At 51.0% G+C, this 22389-nt stretch overlaps 1 protein-coding gene across 1 annotated transcript; it reads left to right on the top strand.

The window, feature by feature from the left end:
• Window positions 1–307: 307 nt before the first annotated feature.
• CPLX4 (complexin 4) lies at window positions 308–21787 on the top strand. Its single transcript, XM_046025868.1, has 3 exons — window positions 308–474; window positions 6933–7020; window positions 21230–21787. Exons 1-3 carry the CDS (start codon window positions 308–310, stop codon window positions 21455–21457), a joined length of 483 nt encoding a protein of 160 aa, XP_045881824.1. The 3' UTR covers window positions 21458–21787.
• The last annotated feature ends 602 nt before the right edge of the window (window positions 21788–22389 follow it).

The following is a 22389-nucleotide window of genomic DNA, read 5'->3' as shown; positions in this document are numbered from 1 at the left end:
AATTAGCTTAGTGTATTAATTCAGAAAGCAGTCGTTTGCATCTGATTGTATGCCTTAGTAATCACAACCATCTGCCTCCCTATATTAAGGAGTTGGTCTCTTTAATCCAGCTTACAGCCCGCAAACCACTCTTCTCCATCATCCTGCCCTTGAGCAGATGAGGCCGTGCAAAGTCCTTGGCTCTTAAGTGCGTTGCTATCGTTGACAATACTGGGAGATTTTGTCTTTTTTTTTTTTTTTTTTAATTTTCTGTCTGTTCTTCACGTTTCGTCTGAGTTTTGGTTTTATTTTTCTGCGGGCAGAAACCATGGCTTTCTTTATGAAAACTATGATAAGCAACCAGGTCAAGAGCTTCGGATTCGGTAGCGGGTCAGAAGAAAAAAAAGGAGAAGGAGGAACGTCGGATCCTGCGGCAGCCCAAGGGATGACTCGAGAGGAGTACGAGGAGTATCAGAAGCAAATGATCGAGGAGAAGTGAGTACCCACGGCTCCCCTCCCTCTCAAAGCCCAAAGAAACCAATTCTGGCCGTACCCGCTTCCGCTCCCCGACCTCTTTGGCTTTGCTCTCTAGATGTGCCTTCTTGTGTTGTTTGCCTCTGGCCTTAGGAACGAGTGTCCCGCTCCTCGAACCCTCTCCTCGCCGCAGCTGGGACCATGTCCTGCCTGTAGGGACGGCGGCCACACAGAATGCAGAATCTCTCTTTCGTTCTGAAAGCCGCTTAGCACTTTTTCTGGTCGAGGTTCATTTCAGTTAACCCCATTTGGAATGTTCAGATGGACAATGGTGAGCCTATCTCCACGGTCTTCCCCAAACCCACCCTTCTAGCACATCGAACGCTTTCAGATCGAAGAATTCAGATTTTGCACCTGGAAGAGGGCCTCGAAGCACACACTCTTATGTGTGCAAAAACCCTAGAAAGCACAAGAGGATTAGGTCATAAGACTCAGCTTTGCAAAAACTGTGAATAAATTTGTGGGCGGTTTATTGTGGCTATTTTATTATTTTATTTTATTTTATATTTGTTAAATGCCTGGAGAGATAGGCAAGTCACATATTTTTTTAAAGATTTTTATTTATTTATTTGACACAGAGAGAGAGAGAGATCACAAGTAGGCAGAGAGGCAGGCAGAGAGAGAGGGGGAAGCAGGCTCCCTGCTGAGCAAAGAGCCTGATGCGGGGCTCAATCCCAGGACCCTGAGATCATGACCCAAGCGGAAGGCATAGGCTTTACCCCACTGAGTCACCCAGGCGCCCCTATTATGGCCATTTTAAAGGTACAGAAAAGTAAAGTATAATGAACACCCATACAAACCTATGAATAAATTCACAGTTAACATTTGGTTATAACTGCTTATAGATGATTAGTTGGATAGATGATTGGACAGATAGGTAGATAGAAGCTTTTTTTTAAAAAAAAAAGTATTGATTTATTTATTTGACAGGAAGAGAGACAGCGAGAGAAGGAACACAAGCAGGGGGAGTGGGAGAGGGAGAAGCAGGCTTCCTACTGAGCAAGGAGCCTGATGCAGGGCTAGATCCCAGGACCCCGGGATCATGATCTGAGCTGAAGGCAGACACTTACTGAGCCAGCCAGGCACCCTAAATAGAAGGATTTTTAAAGTAAATTGTAAAGTGAAAGTAAAGACCTCATGTTATGTCACCCCGAATACCTCCAAAAAATAAGGACATTCTCCCGACTGTGTAAAATAAAAATAAAACATGGGTAACATTTTCGTCGAGCATTATAGAATGTGAATAGAACCCGTTAGTTTTCACTGCTGCAGACCGATCTTTAAGTACGATCTGTATATAATTTTTTAGACTTTAAGGTAGAATAACTTGAGTCTTTTAATAACAATGAAGAATTGAAGTCTCAATCTTGAGGTTAAATGTTCATCTTTTTTTTTTTTTTTTTTAAGTATTAATTAAAACTGTTTCTCTGGGCACCTGGATGACTCAGTCGGTAGAGTGTGTGACTATTGATCTCAGCGTTTTGAGTTCAAGCCCCACTTTGGGCATGGAGCCGACTTAAAAAAAAAAAAAGTATGTCTCATTTAATAAGAGTTTTTCTTTTCCCGTCATGGCTCTTTTTGCTAATGATCAATTACACTAGAGTGGCCGAAGTCCTATCGCTAAGATGATTATAGGTGAAAGGTTAATGACCTGGAGGAAACCAGGAAAGTACAAAGGCTTACATTTAATGGAAACTTTGTCTATTGTATTTTTTCTGAAAGAAATCATAGCTTATAAACTACCTAGAATGTATTACGCTCGGCTGGGCAGTCAATTAAAGTCAGTTAAAAAAGTAAACGCCAATGCAAACATGATGTCCGTGCTGGAGTAAAGCTCAGGCAAAAGGAACAACACCCCTTGCGTTTGGCTAGTTTCACCAACGGCTTGTAAACAAACAAAAAAAACAAGCATAATGAAGTAACAGAAGCAGAATGATAGCACCCAGTGCTCTCAGCTCAGAGAGAGAAGAAGAAACTGGCCAGAAATTTAGACTCTCCATCTGATTGTGCAAAACATCACGTGAGAGGTCCAGGCAATACATCTGGTCACAGATATGGCATCTGTTTGATTAACTAATGTCCTAGTTTTCCCTAAGTTTGTATCCAGATAGATCAAAGGCCAGAAGGCCCAACAAATGGTGTGGTCAGTCAGTGAATTGGGTTATTTGTCAGCTACTTGGCTGTGTGTGTGTGTGTGTGTGTGTGTGCGTGTGCGTGTGTGTGTGTGTGTGTTACCAATTTATGTAGTCACCCAATTTAAGGAATAGTAACAGGGCCATAGGGCCAGGCTCCTTCCCTCTGGCAAGAGGCATGCCTTCCAGGTTGTTCCTTGGATTTCCAATAGCTTCACCACCCAGAACGCAACATAACAGTCCGTTTAGCCCACCATTTCTCTCAATAATAGTAAAACGTCCCTTTACCTTAGTTATGGTGCGGTAATCGTTAGGGTGCCATTTGTTATTTGAACTTTGATATGCATCAGAGAACTGAACATAAAAGCAAAAATGATAAAGCATTTAGAAGAAAACAGTATCTCTGCAACTTGAAAGTAAGGCAAAGAGTTCTTTTTTTTTTTAGATTTTATTTATTAATCTGACAGATAGAGATCCAAGTAGGCAGAGAGGCAGGCAGAGAGAGAGAGGAGGAAGCAGGCTCCCTGCTGAGCAGAGAGCCCAATGTGGGGCTCGACCCCAGGACCCTGGGATCATGGCCCGAGCCGAAGGCAGAGGCTTTAACCCACTGAGCCACCCAGGCGCCCCAGCGCAAAGAGTTCTTAAACATGACTCTGAGGGGCGCCTGGGTGGCTCAGTGGGTGAAGCCGCTGCCTTCGGCTCGGGTCGTGATCTCAGGGTCCTGGGATCGAGTTCCGCATCGGGTTCTCTGCTCGGCGGGGAGCCTGCTTCCCTCTCTCTCTCTCTCTCTGCCTGCCTCTCTGTCTATTTGTGATCTCTCTCTGTCAAATAAATAAATAAAAAAAAATGACTCTGAAAGCAATAACCATAAATTTTTAAAATAATGTAGACTTTATCAAAGTTGAAAAATTCTTGTGCATCAAAAGACACCATTAAGAGAATGTTTATAAGCAAGTCCCAGACTGAGAGAAAATCTTTGCAAAACATGCCTGACACACAACCGGGATCTAGAATACATAAAGAATTTCTACAACTCAATAATAAAAGCAAAAATAAATAAACAAATGGGCAAAAAGAGTTGAGCAAATACTTCCTAAAGATACACAAATGGCCAAATAGTACATGAAAAGAACACATCCCTTCTCATTAGTCATCATGGAAAGGAAAAGTGAAATCCCACTAAGTTACCACCAAACACTCCAGAATGGCTAAAAATAAAAAGACACTGTACCAAATGTGGGCCAGAATGTGGAACAACATAGAACTTCCATTCCATTTCATGAGACGTGAGATGGTACCCCCACTTGGGCAAAACTCAGGCATTTTCTTACAAAACTAAACTCACTCGACCAAGTTACCCTGTCACTCTGGTGCCATGCCTAGATTATTTACCTCAGAGAAATGAACATGTAGGTCCACAAAAAGACGTGGACAGAAGTGTTCATAGCAACTTCACGGGGAGTGGCCCTGACTGGAAAATAGTCTGAGTCCATTCGCGGAATGGAGTAAGCAAGCATGACTTCTTCACACAGAGCCATGCACTCAGTAGGAAAAAGGAACAAACCATGGACGAGTAACACCACCTGGATAAATCTCAGAGGTTCGTCATGCTGAGTAAAAGAAGTCTTATACAAAAGAATGTATAGTATATGGTTCCATTTATAGAAAGTTCTAGAACAGGCACAACCAATCTATGGTCGATAAAGGACAGTGACTGGGAAACAGGTGTTAACTGGACACGGAAATGAGAGAAATTTCTCAGGTGATGGTAATGTTTTTCATATCTTCAAAGGGGTTTGGGTTATACACAGAAACAGAACCAGTAGGAGAAACAGACTTACACATATATGTATATGTAATATGTGCACGGGAGATTGAGTGTAAGGATTGGCTCACGTGATGATGGAGGCTGAGTAGTCCCGCCGTCTGCTGTCTGCAAGCTGGAGGCCCAGGAAAATATTGCTGGGTTTTTCTCATCTGGAAGGCTGATGGTGTAAGTTCGAGTACAGGACAGGAGAAGACCGAGATCTTGGCTCCAGCCGACGGGCAAAGGCAGAAAGAATTCCCCCTTCCTCTTGGCCTTTTCTTTTCCGTCAAGCCCTCGACGGATTGGGTGCTGCCCACCCACACAGGGAAGGGCAATCTGCTTTGTTCAGTCCTTTGATTCAAGTGCTAATCTCATTTGGAAATACCCTCCCAGACACATCCGGAAATCACGTTTAAATCTGGGCACCCCGCAGCCCAGTCAAGTCACCACGTAAAATTACCCAGCCCAGTACCTGGAAGCTCTGTGCACTGAATTGTACCCAGGATTTTACTTCAAAAGAAAAAAAAAAAACTGCAAACAAGTATGTCACTATAGCAAATGGCATTTGTGTTGAAGTGTTTGGGGGCACGAGGACTGGTGTCTACCACTTTGAAATGCTTCAGAAGATCAGATGGATAAATGAATGCCTAGAGAGAAAGAGAGGTGTGTGATAACACATGGATAATAAGATGCTGATTGTAGAATCTAGATGGTGAGTATGTGGGTTTCACTGTAAATTTCTTCCAACTTTTCTGCACCTTAAGAAATGTTCATAGTAAATTATGGGGAAGGGTAGATCTGCTTCTACCCAAGCCCTAGGTCACTGATGCCTTAGGCAAGTCGCTTATTCTGTTTCTTTCTCCAAAGCCAGAAGACGGACCGGCATCGTCTTGTGCCCGTTCTGGGCCTGACCTTTGGTTGCGGGGGTGGGTGGGGGGCAGTGTGCTCGGGGAGGGCCTGTGCTCAGGGCCCCCCTGGGCAGTAGTTTGATCTGATCTCTTCGGATCAGCCCCTCCTGCAGGCAGCCTTCTGTGTGCTGGGGAAGAGGATTTCAAAACGTGAAGTGAAGAAATAGAAACCAATTAGCCCCCTGAAAATGAAAACGGAATTTATTTTAATGCAAATAATGCTTCATGCAACGATGCTTCACCAAATCCCTCAGCAGAAACCCCACCAGGCCGGACACCTGGGAGTGGCTCAGTCCGTTAAGGGTCTGGCTCTTGATTTCAGTTCAGGTCCTGATCTCAGGGTCGGGAGATGGAGCCCTGTGTCAGACTCTGTGCTCAGCACCGCGCTTGCTTGAGATTCTCCCTCGCTCTCCCTCTGCCCCTCCCCCCCACATTGGCTCTCACTCTCTCTCAATATGTAAATAATAAGTATTAAAAAACAAAAAAAGAAAGCCCACGAGGACTCACAGGGGCCTAAACTAGGAACCAGAATAATGTGGGAAGCCAGCCGTGAGCTCCTTCTTGGCTCTTGCCATCGCTCCTGTCCCCAGGATGGCTGCTTTTTTCCTGCCTGTCAGCCGTCACCTCGCCTCGCCATGCCACCCAGACCCTGTGGCCCAGGGAACATGGCAGCCCACGGCCTCCAAGGCCACCTGTTCCAGCAAATGTCTGTCTTTCTCGGTCCCAGTCCCAACCTCCCAAGAAGAAAGATTTTACTTACCCAGCCGGGGCCGGTCCAATAGAACCAGAGGGCAGGACCCTGTGTATAAATGTAGCCCCTTGTAATGCACCTTGGTGGGCAGCTGGGCGGGGGAGGCAGTCCCTGTGAGCTTCGCAGACATCCCCAGAAATCGTCTGCTCCTGCCTGGGTGGGCGTGGGCAAGGGAGTCAGTTTCAACCCAGACTAATCCTGAGTCCAATTAGATCATCCCCAGCATTATGGGAATCGACCCTACCTTGTTTGGGGATGCCTCCTTCCCAACAGGGAATGGAACACTGTACCAAGTTGGGGCCCAGAGAGGGTGACAATGAAGGGAAACAGCTTTCTCTACATCCCTAAATACCATGAGCCTCTGAAGGACCTCCCAGCCCTGGATGCTGTGACCGCATTTCCACTTGACTACGAATCATTCAGGAAGCTTCTTCAAAACAGAGCTTCCGTTCACGGGCCCCCAGGGGTTCTGATGAGTCAGTCCAAGATCACGAACCCAGGAAGCTGCGTTCTTACCCGGAGCCCCGGTGATTCTGATGTTTGTGGTCCCAAGTTCTATCTAGAGCGACCCTGCGAGGTCAACGAAGTATTAGGAAAAACCACTGTGCCCTCCCCTGGGCTGCATCCTAAGGAGATTCCCAGAACCAACCTCCCTCTTCAAGGGTCTGCCTTGAGTTAACGACCGGAGAATGACAGAAAGAGAGGCAGGTGTTTGGGGACATAGGAAGGTTTATCCCAGCGTCTGGCTTCTCTGCGCAGGGGTGGGACTGTCCTCAGCCTTCTATGTCCTTTGATCCTTTTTTCTATTCTTTTCCTTTTAGGATGGAAAGAGATGCTGCATTTACACAAAAAAAAGCAGAGAGGGCATGCCTCAGAGTTCATCTCAGAGAAAAGTACAGACTCCCGAAGGTGAGATGCTCTTAACACAGTAAATATCCTATTTAATTTCTTAAATAATAGAAAATGGGGAATGTTTGATGATCAGCAAAGGGTCCCACTCATGAATACACGCACACCCATACGCACACACACATACACACATGCACACACATACACACACGTATCTTAATCCTAACTGAGGCTTTTGGTGTAGTGAAAAGGCCCTTGAACTAGTTCATAAAAACTAGATTCCAGTCATTTAACCTCTGTGAACTTCGATGTTCTCTCAACAAAATGGAGCTAATACCTCTACGTGACAGTTTCATGTAAGTTTCTGTCAAGCCGCTAGAACCTCCCTGGGTAACTACACAAGGAGGAAGTCATCAGAGCTGGCCTTTAGTGGCACGTCCCAGGCACTGTTTGGAGGGCTTCGGACATGGCAGTTCACGGAATCCTTCCCGATGGTCCTCTCGCGTATTGTGTTGTGACCCCCGGTTGGTGGTAGAGGAAGCAGAAGAAAGTCAGTCTCTCCTGCCAAAGGCCAGGAAGGGCAGAGCCCAAGGTCTTAACTCCCCCCATACTCTGCCTGTATTTCAAAGAAGCAATCCTCTCCTTCAATGTGGGGACGCTGTTGTGGTGATGGCCATCCCCTGGCGTCATCCATTGGTCCATCTTGGTGCTGGCAGACAGAATGAGCACCTGTGGGCTCTGGCCGGGCAGCTGGTTTACCGATGGGAAGAGGAGGTGTTGACCTGTGACAGCGGGCTCAGAAGCTCTGCTCCTGTGGGTCCCTTGCGGACTTCAGAAGCTACCAGCCCTAAACAAAGGGAGCCAGTCCCACTGTCCCCTGCAAGGTCAATGCTGAAGTCACCGAAGCATTCAAAAGCCACAACTTGTAGGAGAGACTCCTCCCTAAGATGCCCCAGGAAGCGGGTTCTGCTCTCAGAGAGGAGAGGAGAACTCACAGAGAAGGTTAAACATTTTCATTGAGACCCAGGAATTTTGAAAAGAAGGGCTTTGCTTTTTGCCTCCCTTATTCTGGTTTAATGCTTTTTCCCATTGGGCACTTGAGAACATGGTCCCCTCCACTCCCACGGTCTGGTGGATTCCCCGAAGCCCCCTGGGATGGGTCCAGCTGTCTTTAGGAGAACGGGTTTCAATTCCGGGGCTACTTCAGCGGGCTCTTCAATATATCTGAGCCTCAGTTTCCTCATCTGTAAAACGGAGACAGTGACACCTGTGTCACCAAGACACCTGCGTCTTTGTCTGAGGTAACAGAACCTAGTTACCTTTAGCTGATGTGAAAAACCTAGTATGGGGCGCCTGAGTGCCTGAGTTAAAGCCTCTGCTTTTGGCTCAGGTCATGATCCCAGGGTCCTGGGATCGAGCCCCACATCGGGCTCTCTGCTCAGCAGGGAGCCTGCTCCCCATCACCCCCGCCTGCCTCTCTGCCCACTTGTGATCTCTGTCAAATAAATAGATAAAATCTTTAAAAAGAAAAGAAAAGAACCTAGTACAGTGCCTGACCAATGGGAGAAACTCAGTAGATGACCCCTTCTTATTTTTCCCATGGTTCTCTCTGTGCCCAGAAATCTTCTTCCTTCATAATAATAGCCAGAAATCTCGAAGACCTTGGGTAAACACACCGATCTGTGTCAACAAGGCAACAACTCAAGGTCAACAACCTGAACTTTTGATTGTTTTCTCCCTAATGAGGGTCCCGCTGCCTTGCTCCTTTCCAGAGCCTCAGCGGTGAACTCCTCAAAGCTCAGCAACAGGACTTTCATGGTCTTCAGAGAAAAAAGAATCCCCAAATCTTTGAGTCAAGCTGTCCTTTGAGACTAGAGCGTTTCCAACAGAAGCTATAAGAAGAGGAAAGAATTATTGCTAGGAAATGTGCACATTCAGATCCTCCCTGGAGAGGATCAGGCCCAGGGGAGGGGCGGGGACTATGTTGGCACAGGCTCAGGCTCAGGCTCCCTAAAGCCAGCGCGGGGTGGGGTGGGGGGAGTGTGAAAAAGTCATCAGGTTGTTAACAGCGGAGCCCAGTTGTGATGTCCCAGTGCTCATCAGCAGCCTTTCCCCTGTCTAAGGCATGTGAGACCTCACCTGAGTTTTCCTTGGACCCTGAAAAAGAACTTTGAGTTCATCTAAGAACCACTGCCTCTTTTTAGACAGGAGGGCACTGCAGCTGGAAGGGTTGGGGAGCTTTGCAAACACCCACAGGCACTGACTGATAGAACCGGGCTGGGAATGTAAGCTTCCCAACCGTGAAAGCACGTGACTGCCTCACAAAAGGGTTTGAACGCTGCTCCCTCTGGCCCCGAGGTCTTCTGCAATTTCTATTCAGCGTTCAAGGTGTCCCAAAGTCTGAGAGCAGCTTTGAGCTCTTTGCGGCTTCAACCTGCAGGTAGACTTTGGGGACAACCCGCAAAGCCCCAGGCCTAGAAGGGAGCGCCGGGGGACAGGCACATTTCCCAGGCCAAGAACGGCCCCCACTCCTGTCCGGGCTTCTGAGTGCAGTCGCCGCCGGGGCCGGGGAGGAGGGACGGGGCTGTGGGGGGCGGCGGGGCGGGCCGGGGATAGGATCTGCTCCCTCGCGCCCCCTGCTGTCCCTAGACGCAGCGCGCACGGCAGCCGCAGGGGGGTAATGGGGGCGCCGCTGTTCTCAGTTCCGTGGGGACTGCGCGTGGCAGCAGGGACAGTGATGGTGGGAACAGAAATAAATGTCCAGACTTTTTTTTTTTTTTGGAAGTCTATTTTTTGGCTACTAAGGACCAGATTGTGCATTGTATCGGAAAGCAGTTTCCGTGCTGGTGAGCGGGGAAGGGCCTGGTGGGCCCTCCTAGGAGCAGCTGTCGCAGAACAGGAGGTGGCCGCGCCCGAGAGGAGCGAGCCGGGTGGGGACCGGCTGGAAGGGGAGCGTAGAGCAGCAGGACCCTCCCACGCTGTGCCAAGACAGAGAGTTAGAAAACCAACCGGGGTGGGCTGTCTCCCCAACTCGCAGGATGGAGGGGGATTTTTGAACCCCCGTAACTGAGAAGATGAGAGCACTGGAATATTCGGCCGGACCCGAGAGGGGATGACTTTGGGGAAATGGCCACTACGCGGCCAGTCATTCCCTGGGCTTTGAAAGCCATGCTTCCATTCTCCTACGAAGCCAGCTTATCCGGAGGGGCCCAAGCTGCTGGCTACACAGAGGTGTATGGAATTCTTAGGGGTTTCTCTGATGATGCAGAAGGACTCCTCACAGCCAAATCCCTAGAAGGCCTTCTGAAAACCACAATAGGACTTGAACTTGTAGGTCTTCATCTCCTCCATGCTCCCCTCAGGAGCAAGGAGGCCCTGGAAGGTCAGGCCGGGCCTAGAGGCCTCGCTGTGACCAGAAAAGCCTCAAGGCCATGGCCATATGTCCAGAGAACCCGGGAAGGGAACGAGGGGCTTCGGGCCAGTGCTACACCCCTGGAGCGGGGCTGGGTGCGGGGGGGTTGCTGACGGAGGCCCAGGCCAGCCAGGAACTGCAGAGCCAGAGATGTGGCCACAGATCCCCAAATTATGACATATATCCCTCTCGTGGGGCTTGGCGTCTTGATTACTTCACTTATTTGATTACTTATCTGATTACTGCCTTTGAAAATGGCAATCCTGGTGTGTGTGTGTGTGTGTGTGTGTGTGCGTGTGTGTGTTATTCCTTAAATATGTTTATATGCCATAAAACGAGGAAATCTTGCCATTTGCAACAACATAGATAGACCTTGAGGGTATCGTCCTAAGTGAAATAAGTCAGATAGAGAAAGACAATAGCATATGATTTGGCTTGTATGTGGAATCTTAAGAAGTCAGACACGAAGAGCCTGGTGGTTGCCCGAGGTGGGTGGGGCGTGGGCGTGGGGAGGATGAAATGGGTGAAAGGGGTCAAAGGGAGCAGACTTCCAGATATAAGATAAATAAGTCCTTTAAAAAAAAAAGGGGAAAAAAAGGTAACTCCTGGGGATATAAGGTAAGGCATGGCGACTATTAAAAATCGGACAGGACAAACCGTATAGTCATTAACAAGCAGCAAGAACCTGGGGGGCGGGGCCATCTGAGGAGCACACCCACTGCCCCTCCCACTGCCTGTCCAAGCTCTCCTCCTGGGGCAGGTGTGGGTTCCGGGGCTGTCCCGGTACTTTGGATCCCTGGGTCTGAATGGTCTTTCAACTTTTATTAAACTTAATTTTTTTATATGTATATATTTTTAAGATTTTATTTATTTATTTGACAGATAGAGACCACAAGTAGGGAGAGAGGCAGGCAGAGAGAGAGAGAGGAGGAAGCAGGCTCCCTGCCAAGCAGAGAGCCCGATGCGGGGCTCGATCCCAGGACCCTGGGATCATGACCTGAGCGAAAGGCAGAGGCTTTAACCCACTGAGCCACCCAGGCGCCCCACTTAATTTTTTTATATATAAAAAAGTACCTCAATGCATAATCCTAAAACTCACTGAAATCAAGGGACCTGGCCAAGGTCACAAAACTCACTGCAGCCAATGAGGCCTCCAGCCTCCTGACTCTTCACTTAGGACTTTCTGGGTCCCGCTGTCCCTACACCCCCTCTCAACTGTATGTCCATCCAGGATGGTAGACTCGAGAGCAAACACAACTGTCTAACAGGAAAACAGTGCTGGGCAGAAAGCAAAGCCCTTCCTGGGCTCCTCATAACCACCGTTCCCTCCCCTCAAGGTCTGCAGACCGCTAAGCCCTCTGTTGTCTTATCAAGTGCCTATTGGGTAAGCAGCCGTATTAATGGTATTAGCAGTCCACGGGGAGTTGGACACATTCACCGTGTCCTCCCGCTAACGAGGGATGACCCCCCGGGTGCCTCATTCACAATTCCCTGGGGTCACCAGCCAGCAGCCACACAACCAGCAGGAGGCAGTTCTGGGCCCTTCCCCTTACCGAGGCCCAGCGGAGAGCAGACTTGAGGAAAATGTCTTCCCGGGAGCTGTCAGGTCTAATGAGGATAGCTATGTCACATTCTGGAATTAGAACCGCATTTTCTAAAGAAATTATTTGGCTGGTGTCCCCCATGAAAGCGTTTCACTGATTGCTGACCGGGGGAAGGAAATTTGGACTTGGGAAAGGAGCAATTTGGGCCCAGCCCCCTAGGGAACTGTAAAAGCCTCCTCTCCCAGCTCATCCTTCACTGTCAGTGACAACACAATTTATTGTACCCGTGTCTTTGGATGACCCCTTTTAATTGCAGTAATCACATAAGGCATCCACTAAGGGCGGCGATCGAATGCCATCATCCGCAGGATCTAGGAAACTGTGAGCATGTCCACGCAGGGTGGCTTTCCTCCCGCTTTGGGGTCGCAGGTTGTCGATCGACTTCTGGCAGCTGAAGGAATCCTGGAGGCTCACGTTAGGCTGGGGTCTCGCTCCGCTGATCTGCCCCTGTCCTGTGTCTTCCCTGTTCCCTCTCCGCCGTCTCTCCTTTATAAAGGTCAAATCTCTCCCCACGAAAACAAGCAGATCACACTTTGGGAGAAGATGGGCCTTTCCAGGTACCTTCCCGAAGTGACCGGCTCCCCCTGCCCCCCACTGATGCCTTCCTCCTTCGGATGGCGGGCAGTCCTGCTAAACCCCGTGACCGTGCCCGTCACCTCCTCCTGCAGCCCTCTCTCTCTGTGCTCGGTTCCAGGTCTCATTCACCCTGAATGTCTTCTTCATGGCCTACCCTCCCCCTGTGTGCTGCCCCCAGATTTTGGAACATTGCAGGTGTACGCTTTTCCCCACTGAATCTGCACACTCTCCCCCTGGGGGGGGGGACACATGTTGCTGTCGCTCTCAGCTGCCATCCACATGTGGGTGACTCTCGGACCTCCACCCACTGCCCCCCTCTTCTCCCCACAGTTCCTGCTGCGTCGGCCTCCGCTTCGGCACCTCCTAGCTCTTCTCCAGAACAGATTGACTCGTTTTCCCCCAAACCTGCTTCTCCTGTAGGCCCCATTTCCAGGGGTGCCCATCCCCACCCCAACCCCCCCACCCACCCAAGGCCGGTGACCGGAAGTCACCCTTGACTCTCCCCTCCTCCTCCAGCCTCACATCCACTAAATCAGGTGACCCTCTCGTCACCTTCTACATAATTCTCAACTCACCCCGCCCCAACCCCGTGCATCCCCAAGGGCTCCTGAGGTCTGTCTCACCACAGCAGCTCAGCAGCGGCTTCTCCACGGGGAACCTTGCGCCTCTCAAAGTGCAGTGCGAGGTTTCCAAAAGGCAAATCTGACCCTGTCTCTCCCCTGTTTTTTTTTTTTTTTTTTTTTAAAAAAGGCTTATCATAACTTCTGAGAATCAAGTCCCAATCCCTCGGCCTGGAGGCGGTGATGGGGCTCCGATCTTTCCAGTCTCTGCTCTTGCTAACTTCCTGCTTGGACTGAAATGTCCTCCTGCTTTGTCCCCTATACTCTGCTCTCCGAGGCCCTTCTCTTCCCAGAAGACTTCCGGGCCAAGGCCACTTCTTCTTTTTTAAGATTTTATTTATTTATTTGATGGGCAGAGAGGCAGGTAGAGAGGCAGAGAGCCCCAATGCGGGGCTCAATCCCAGGATCCTGAGATCATGACCTGAGCCGAAGGCAGAGGCTTAACCCACTGAGCCACCCAGGCGCCCCCCAGTGCCACTTCTTACAGAACCTTCTGTGACCCTCTTCTCCCCACCGCCACTCATGCTCCCATAATCCCAGGTGCATGTCTCATGTTATCTCACTCACCCCCGTGAATACTCTTGCCTGCTGGACTCAGTGCTCTTTAACAAAGAGGCTGAGTTGTTCATCTTTGTCTTGAATGACTTGCCCAGGGCCCGACATGTAGAAAGTGTGCATGTGTGTGTGTGTGTGTGTGTGTGTGTACACACACACACATGCACACAAGAAATGGTTGCTGAATGTTGGATGTTACTGGGAAAAGGGGAGAAAAAAATACACCCAAAGAGCAAAGTACCAAAAACAACAGAAAGAATTTATCTGCTGTAAGAGTTATATTAAAATAACTTTTCATGAAGAGGAGCAAGTCTGGATTAGACATTATAACTGTGTCAAGTCCAAAGGTGACTTTATATTATAACTAAAATGTCGTATTTCTTCAAATAGAGGAAGTAATATGTTTTAAGTCAAGCCCCAAGGTTCTTTCTAAAAACAAAATGTGCCCTTCTCCCTAGCCAATTCAAAATGTATATGTAAGTCAAGCCAAATTAATAAGAGAAAACAGTTCCACAATGAACCCTAATCCTATTAACGGAATTGTCAATCTAGGTTAGTCATTGAAAAATAATGTTGTGCCCCCTGCCGCGCTATGATTTAGTTACACCTGGTGTTTGTCTGCTGTATTAAGGGCATCGTTCGTGCTGAATCAAGACGAAGGTAGAAGAAAATCTACCAGTGGGGTCGACTTTGAAGGTGTCACATTGAAAACTCCCTTAGAACAGAATTTAAAAGTTGCCTCTTAAAGAAAGATATGACTCTGTGGCCGTTTCTTTGCCTCCTCCTTCAGATTCAGAGCTCTGGGGCTGCCCAGCAGGGTCCCAGACACTGAATCCTCCTGCCCTGGGAACAGCTGTTTCCGATGGCAGAGTTGGAGGCCATCGGGGCCCCGTTGGGGGCCTTCCCTCCCCCCTCTCTTCCCCATCCTGTCCCCGTTCAGTTTGCTACTTCTACTCCCCTGTCCCTGAAAGCGCCATGGACTGAATGTCCTGAGGGGACTTGGGGAAGGGAAGAGAGAGCCCTGGGAACAGGTGCCGTGGTCCTTAGCCACGTGGGCAATCTCACTGAATCCTCTCGACCACCCCGACCACCCCGCTGCCCTGTGAGGTAGGTCGGTATTATTTCCTCTTCCCAGATACGAACACTGGCTGGGAGGGGGCAAGGAAGAGCGGCTTCCCAAGGTCACACTACCTGTAAATGGCAAAGCAGGATGAGACCCCAGGCCGATCTGACCCCACTGGCCATATTTTCCTGCTAGCCCCCGCGGCGGGGCTGGCTGCGCACCCCGAACAAGCTGAGTGATACTTAGCAAGTCTTGGGACCTCGGCTTCCTCCTCTGTAAAAAGAGAGGCTCGGACAGTGACCTCCACGAGCCTCTCGAGCCCCTCTGCAGCGCCTTTGCAAAGGAAAGAAGTGGGAGATGTACCCAACCGGTGTCTAGAGACCCCATTCCTCCCGAGTCCTACACCTGTGCGCGCTCTCAGCGGAAGAAGTCACACCCACACCCTCTGTCCAATAGCTGATGGGGAGGACAGCGTGGTGTAGGGGACAATGCAGCCACCAAGCCCCAGACGAGGGTCCTTGCCCTGCTCGACCCTAGAATCACCTGGAAAACTTTAAAAAAATCGTATTGCCTGGGCCCCTGCCCCAGAGCCTCGCTCCAGCTCTCGCCTGAAGACCCCTTTACCTCCGGCAAAGCAGGCTGCGCTCACTTTGACTTGCCACGGAGGGGGTTGCTGACTGGCTGTGTTCTTTTATCTCTCCCCACCCCCCTTCCACGTCTCCTAGGTTCCTGCAGGACAGGAGCCAGGCGTGGCTGTGACCCTCCCTCGCAGCCAGAGCAGCCCCCCTTGCATTAGCGGTTGTGAAGACCACTGGTCCTCACAGACGCAGAAACAGCTGGTGTTAGATCAGCGCGTCCAGGTCAAAGAAATCCGTCAATCCAGCTGTTCGGTATCTCGCAGACCAACACCAAATAAACAAACCAAAACCCAAATAGGATCTGCCTAGAAGCCGACACGCCAGTATTTGCGACGTGCCCAGTTGGGTTGTCTAGGACCTTAACCAGGGGTGAACACTCAGCTTTTTGACAAAATAGCCGTCTGAGATAGCATTGTTTTTCAGCCTGGCTCAAGGTGGGTACAAGATGAAGGCTGGTTTGTCAAAATCTAGGGCTCAGACCGTGGGAATCCTGGGTCGTGCTTACCCCTCAGTGAAAGGTCAGAAATCAGTCACAGGGAATGACCAGAGCAGGGTGCCGGGCGATTTAAATAATGGGGCATTGAGCGCTGGCAGGAAGATTATAAATCTGGTTAAAAACCAAGAGATTAAAACTGATTCTGGTCAGCCGGCATAAAAATAATTAGCTCTTAACTGCATTAAACAATATCCCAAATGGATAAGATTTCTAGAAACGAGAAGACCTCTGAGACAGGAATAAAGGACAGCTTGTCAGGCCTGTGTGCGGGCTCGCCTCCCTCCCTCCTTATCTTTCACACCTCCCTTCTTTCACTCCCCAACTCAGGGCTACGCCTCCCTGCCTCCCTGGAGCTGTGTCGGGTCCTAACTACACTCGAATCGGGGGGTGTGCGGAGGCATTACTGCCTTCCTTGACGTGTGGACGGTGTCCAGACCTCCCTGGCCTCCCCCGTCTGACTCATCAATGGGCAGCAGAAAGCATGCACGAGACGTTCACTGCGTGGACTGCAGACAAGGTCCTGTGGGCGGGGAGGCTGGGGACGTCAAGGGGATAGGCCGCTTCTATTCTTCACGGTTCCCTCTGCTCTGGATCTTTCTCTCAAGGGGCCAATACGCTTCCGCCCTTTGTGTCCCTATCTGTGCCTTCTCTATTACGGGGATCCTTTCAGCAGGGATGGTGATGGCAAGCTGCCCTTTTTTCTCAAAAATGTGAGTAACCACAGTCCTGCTTGTCCAGGGCTTAGAAGCTTACGAGACCGTCTTACATCCCAGCTCCCTCCATCTGCTTGGGAACCCTCTGAGAAGCCATGGGCATGGGGAGTGTAAGGTGACTTGCCAAAGATCATGCAGAGGGCAAATGACAGAGCCGGGCTGGAACCCGGGTCTTTGGCCCCATGCCACCCCTGCGGGGGAGCGGTCTGAGTCCGCTGCAGGAGGCTGTTAGAAGCCCAGACCCCTTTTTACACACAGGGTCCTCGCCTTTGGCCTGTCCTGGATCTGGAGCCAGCCCACATTAGGCCCCAGTGCTAAGGAGGCTGGGGCCCAGATTTGGTCCCAAAGGGTTTCATTTTGTCCTCTAATTACTCGCTCACTGGCCCTGTCTGGTTGTCCTGCCCTCAGTTGTAAGGAACCCACAGCCCAGAGAAATGGGTCCCAGGGCTATAGGGTCATTGCCGGAAGCAGAGACGCTGCTGATAGAGGTCGGTAGCTTCGTCCTTCTAGAAGGAGGGGGACTGTAGGACTCGGCCCTAACCTATGACGACGCTGAACACTGCTGTTAGACGGGACAGTTGGAGCCACCTGCCTTGGGTCCCATGCTTTAGAGGGCTCCCCACTGTCCCTTGGGCCACGTTCCTTCACGTGGGGGTGCAAAGTCTACATGGCCACAGGGACAGGTCCGCCCAGAGCCCACATCCCTATTTTATTTTTTATTGATTTATTTTTTTAAAGATTTTATTTATTTGACAGAGAGAGATCACAAGTAGGCAGAGAGGCAGGCAGAGGTCGGGTGGGGGGGAGGCAGGCTCCCTGCTGAACAGAGAGCCCGATGCGGGGCTCAATCCCAGGACCCTGAGATCATGACCCGGGATGAAGGCAGAGACTTAACCCACTGACCCACCCACATCCCTATTTTAGACCACACTCCAGCTTCCCAGAGCCCCAAATTCCCTGCCTCAATGTACTTGGCGACTGCTTCAGGCCTCTTCACGGGGCCAGTGCCCCCGAGAGTTCAGTGAGCTGCTGGTCATGTCCTGCTAAGCCTCCAGGGGTGGGCAGGGGCTCTGCATACATAAAGTTCCCAGGGAGGGACAGACCCAGCGGAGGGGAGGAAAGGAGGGCTGGTCGTGAGTCTGGGCCATCCTCTGGGTCCCACAAACATGCGCATGGGATGACAAAGGCTAAGGGAGGCCGGGCAGGTGTCTCCCAGAATTGAGGACCTAGTGCCTAAACGGAATGGGGGGGTGGGGGTGGGGGTGCATTTCTAGGCCAGAGGTGAAGGTACCCAGAGAGCAAGGCCTCTGGTCAGGCTGACCGCCATGTGCAGGAGTCACGGTTCTCTGCCACAAATCCCCAGCCCAGCGCTGAGGGTTATTCTACTCCCGAGCAGCCCCTGGGGGTGACTGCTTCATGCACTCCAAATAATGCAGGTGTCATTTAATTAATCCTCTACAACTCTAAGGCCAGGAGTAGAATCCCAATTTATAGGAAATAAAGCTCAGAGAGGTTGTGTAAGGTGTCCAAGCTCACACAGCATGGAGGCGGTGGCGGTAACTTTTCCGCTCAGGCAATCTGATTCTCAAGCCAACACTGACCTCCCAGGGCACTGGCCCAGCGGCAGTGGCCAGTAAGCCAGTGCCTGCGACATAGAGCTCTTTACAGCAAAGCGGACCTGCCCATTTAAGGATCGTTAAGGCGTTTGCAGTCCCCAAAGACAGGCTCATGGAATCATTCAGTAAACATTTACCGTCTGTGTCTGCATGCCAGGCACTCTGCTGGGTTCGGAACCTTGTAGAGAAGTAAGTTACAGTCCTGTCTTCAAGGTAAAGGGAGCAGGGCCTCTTAAACGCACCAGAGTCACCAGGAGGGTTCGTGAAGTCGGAGATTGCTGGGCCGCCCCTCCAGCTTCTGCATCAGCAGTTCGGGGTGAGGACGTGCCTTTGCCACAAGGTCCCAGCAGCCCATGCTGCTGGCCTGGGAGCCCTACTTTGACACACCGTTTGGTAAAAGTCTCCATCAAGAGCCCCTCAGTGAGTTGTAAGGCAAAATGGAACCCAACGCTCTCCCTTCCCCAGGCAAGCAGAACGAGGAGAAAATAAACCTGAAACTCCTCCCTGAAGGAGGGACCCTTTCCAAAGCTTCCCCAGAGGCAGCAAGCCGCAGGGTCCCGCGGAGGCGAGGCAGGGGAGCACTGTCTTCAGGAGCGGCCCAGCTCTCTGAGCTCCAGCTGGCTGGCCGGCGACCTTCTGGCTGCCTGTCCCTCCAGGCTACTCCTTCCAGTCTGGACTCCGGTGACCCCACAGAAATCTCATTCCCCACCAGAGGGGCAGGGAGGCAGTGCCAGAATTCCCCGGAATGCCTTTTCAGATCATGATTTATTTTACTCTGGGGTGCGCAAGAGAGGGGAGACGTCCTGTATCCACAGGAGCTGAGAACCGCCAGGCTGATGTCCCGCCTTTCCTCCCCTCCCTGCACAATTGCCCAGAGGACGATCAGCAAGAAAGGCAACCTCTAGGCTAGGTAAATAAAAAATAAACAGAAATGGAAGGTTGGCTGGGAGCCCTGAGGATTAACTAACTAATTAATCCCCACAACAGTTTGACGAGGAACTAATTAATCCATTAAGCGCTTTGAGGGGCCAAGGCCTGGCCAAGTGCAGGGAAAGGCTCCTCTCCCCCGGCAGGCTGCGGTGGAGGGTGGCCCTTCCCAGAGGCCTTTGTGGAGGGCGTGTGCGCGGATTGTACCCGCCAAAGGGGTATGTCTCCCCCGCATGGGGATCCTGCCTCCCACACAGGCTTGCTGTCACTCCAGAGAACCAACCGAAAGGAGGAGTTCTGGGGGGAACCACCAGGGCCCTAGGGCTGGAGAAGGCCCCAGAGAGCCACTTTACGATGGAGAATAGAGTGTCCCCCTTACCCTAACTTGCTCTTTGGACCAGAGACAACTGATGTCTGTTTATAGCCATTTTTTTTTCAAGATTTTGTTTATTTATTTGACAGAGAAAGACAGAGAGAGAAAGAGAGAGAGAGCAGGGGGAGTGGGAGAGGGAGAAGCAGGCTCCCCGCTGAGCAGGGAGCCTGATGCGGGACTCAATCCCAGGACCCTGGGATCATGACCTGAGCTGAAGGCAGACACTTAACGACTGAGCTGCCCAGGCGCCCCTGTTTATAGGCTTTTCTACTCAGCACCCGGGCAAGGGGAATTCGTATTTTCCTCTAGATGTTGACTTTAGCACCCAAGGGGCGCTAAGATCTTTCTAAAATCAGATCAATGAGGGTCTGATTAAGACTAAGCGATCGCTTTATCTTGACGCGAGTTTTCACACGCTTTGGCTGCAGCACACTGAGGTGGGTGAACCCCAAAGTCTGCTGAGATCTTCCCGACCCTTTGTTTTCTGACGCTCTGTAATCTTCTGGGCCCCTGGAGCTCTGTGTGCTTCCTGTCACAACCAGACCTCAGAAATTGTCTGATAGGGCCACCTGGGGATATAAACTATCCCTACCTTTCCCAGAGAAACCTTTTCATTCAGAAAAGGAGTGGGGAGGAAGGAACAGAGGGAGAGGGAGGAGAGAGCTTAAGCTGGGTGTGCAGCCCGATGTGGGGCTCGATCTCACAACCCTGAGATCATCGGGTCAGGACCTGAGTCAAAAATTGAGAGTCGGATACTTAACCAGTGAGACGCCCAGGCGCCCCTCCCAGAGAAACTTCTGTAGATTCTCCTCTCTCGTTAAGAAACAAAAGCTTGAAGCCAAAGGGCTAAAGGAATGTCTAAGACCAGGCAGCATGCACTATGAAATTCTGGAGCAGTCACTGGTGGGATCCCAGCATGAACTGTGTGACGGGCAGACTGTGGCGGGAGCAGGTGCGGGGACGGATGCTGGGAACAGCCACGCCCCCGGCGAGTCCCTTAATAAACGAGCGCCCTGTGCCAGACTCGCTTCCAGGTACGGAGCCTGTGGGGTTGAACTGGACCGGATTCTGTGCCCCACAAGGGGCCCCCTGTCTAAACGGAGGGAGGGAAGGGGCAAAGGTCAAGCAGAAGTTGCCCTGGTGACTGAGCAGTGGTCTGGCCTGTGGTCTGGCCTGGCCTCTGTGAGACCAGACCCCACCCTCCAGGGCGGGACCCACCCACGGGAGCCACTGAGTCACAGCCTGGGGCTGATACACTGCAAAGCTTGCAGAGCTGCCCTGCCACGGAGTGTCCAGGGTGGTTCTCAAGCTCTGCTGGCGGGCAGGAGGGGACAGATTATAACCCGTATTGCTGAGCACCGCCCAGGAGTTTCCGATTCCGTTGGTCTTGAGACCCAAGGATCCGTCTTTCTACCATGTTCCGCCCTGTCTAATGCTGCTGGGCCCGGGGGCCCGGGGACCACACTTTGAGAACCACTGTTGTAGAAAGTTCTGATCGGCCCGAGGCGCAGTGGAAGAGGGCATGTGAACCACGACCTGCAGCCCCGCCACCGGCCAGCGAGAGACGCCGTCCCCGTCGTTCAGCCCCCACCGGTGCTCTGGCGGCTGCTCTGACTCTGTGAGTGGCTTGGTTGTGGGACAGTGGCTCATCTCTTCTGTGTTTGTGTTTGGCACAGAGTGAAATGGACGAGAACCAGATCCAGATGGCTGGAGACGACGTGGACCTGCCCGAAGAGCTCCGGAAAATGGTGGATGAAGATCAAATCGAGGAGGAAGACAAGGATTCGATCCTTGGGCATTTACAGAATCTCCAGAACATGGACTTGGACACCATCAAAGAAAAGGCCCAGGCCACCTTCACGGAAATGAAGCAGACGGCAGGGCAGAAGTGTTCTGTGATGTGAGGGGAGGGCACGGGGTCAAGGGCGAGGTGACCGCTCTCCTGAGGAACACTGCCAGCAATGAATACGTAAACACAGCAGACACAGAAAAACCGTGGTTAGAAAGCGCTCCACAAACTGGTAGACAACACCTTGATGATCTAAATGTTCCTGGTAGAGCGCTTAGCCAGCACCTTGCAGTAGGAAACAGACTCTCCTTTTAGTTATAAATGTGGCTCCGGGGGCGCCTGGGTGGCTCAGTGGGTTAAAGCCTCTGCCTTCGGCTCAGGTCATGATCTCAGGGTTCTGGGGTCGAGCCCCACATTGGGCTCTCTGCTCAGCAGGGAGCCTGCTTTCGCCTCTCTCTGCCTGCCTCTCTGCCTACTTGTGATTTCTGTCTGTCAAAAAAATGAATAAAATCTTTAAATAAAAAAAAATGTGGCTCCGTGTGAAATTTCATCTGTGAGTGACGTAGAACACGTATCTGCTTGGAGATCTTCAGGACAGCCTGGAAGAACCGAAAGCAAATGGCATTTCCTCTCTGGCTTCCTTTCTTAGAGGGCAGGGTCTCACCCTCTCCAACTATTAGCATGACTCCAGGTCCCTTGGAGAAAGATGTAGGAGGTTAGGGAGCCCATCGGGAACCCAGGCAGGTTCAATGGCAAGCAAAGATCACTCTGACTGTCTCTCCCAGGCACCTCGACAGGGCTGGTCCTCCCCCATCAAGGGTGGCACTTGGACAGGTTCAAGCCCAAGGGGCGGTGGCGGGGATATGATGAGAAATGAAGGTGAGAAATGAGGGCAGGGAATGGACTTCACCAGCCATTTGCATCATTCTAGAGGCCATGTGAAGAATGGATTGTGTGTGTGTGTGGGGGGGTGACAGGAGAGGCAGGAGCAAGTAGGAAGGCTGTGGCTCTTCCCACGTTCAGCAGCGTCATCACCTGACGTCCGTT

The sequence above is a fragment of the Meles meles genome, chromosome 12 (genome assembly GCF_922984935.1).
Source record: "Meles meles chromosome 12, mMelMel3.1 paternal haplotype, whole genome shotgun sequence".
NCBI classification, from domain to species: Eukaryota; Metazoa; Chordata; class Mammalia; order Carnivora; family Mustelidae; genus Meles; species Meles meles.
Note: the sequence above shows the minus strand (reverse complement) of the source record. Positions and strands in the feature narration are given on the sequence as shown.

What these genes read in the sequence shown, in the direction of transcription:
- CPLX4 (XM_046025868.1), top strand. Translation starts at nt 308, where the DNA reads ATGGCTTTCTTTATGAAAACTATGATAAGCAACCAGGTCAAGAGCTTC. An exon ending in AAGCAAATGATCGAGGAGAA is followed by an intron (nt 475 to 6,932) that starts GTGAGTACCCAC and finishes TTTTCCTTTTAG; the next exon opens with GATGGAAAGAGATGCTGCAT. An exon ending in AAAAGTACAGACTCCCGAAG is followed by an intron (nt 7,021 to 21,229) that starts GTGAGATGCTCT and finishes TGTTTGGCACAG; the next exon opens with AGTGAAATGGACGAGAACCA.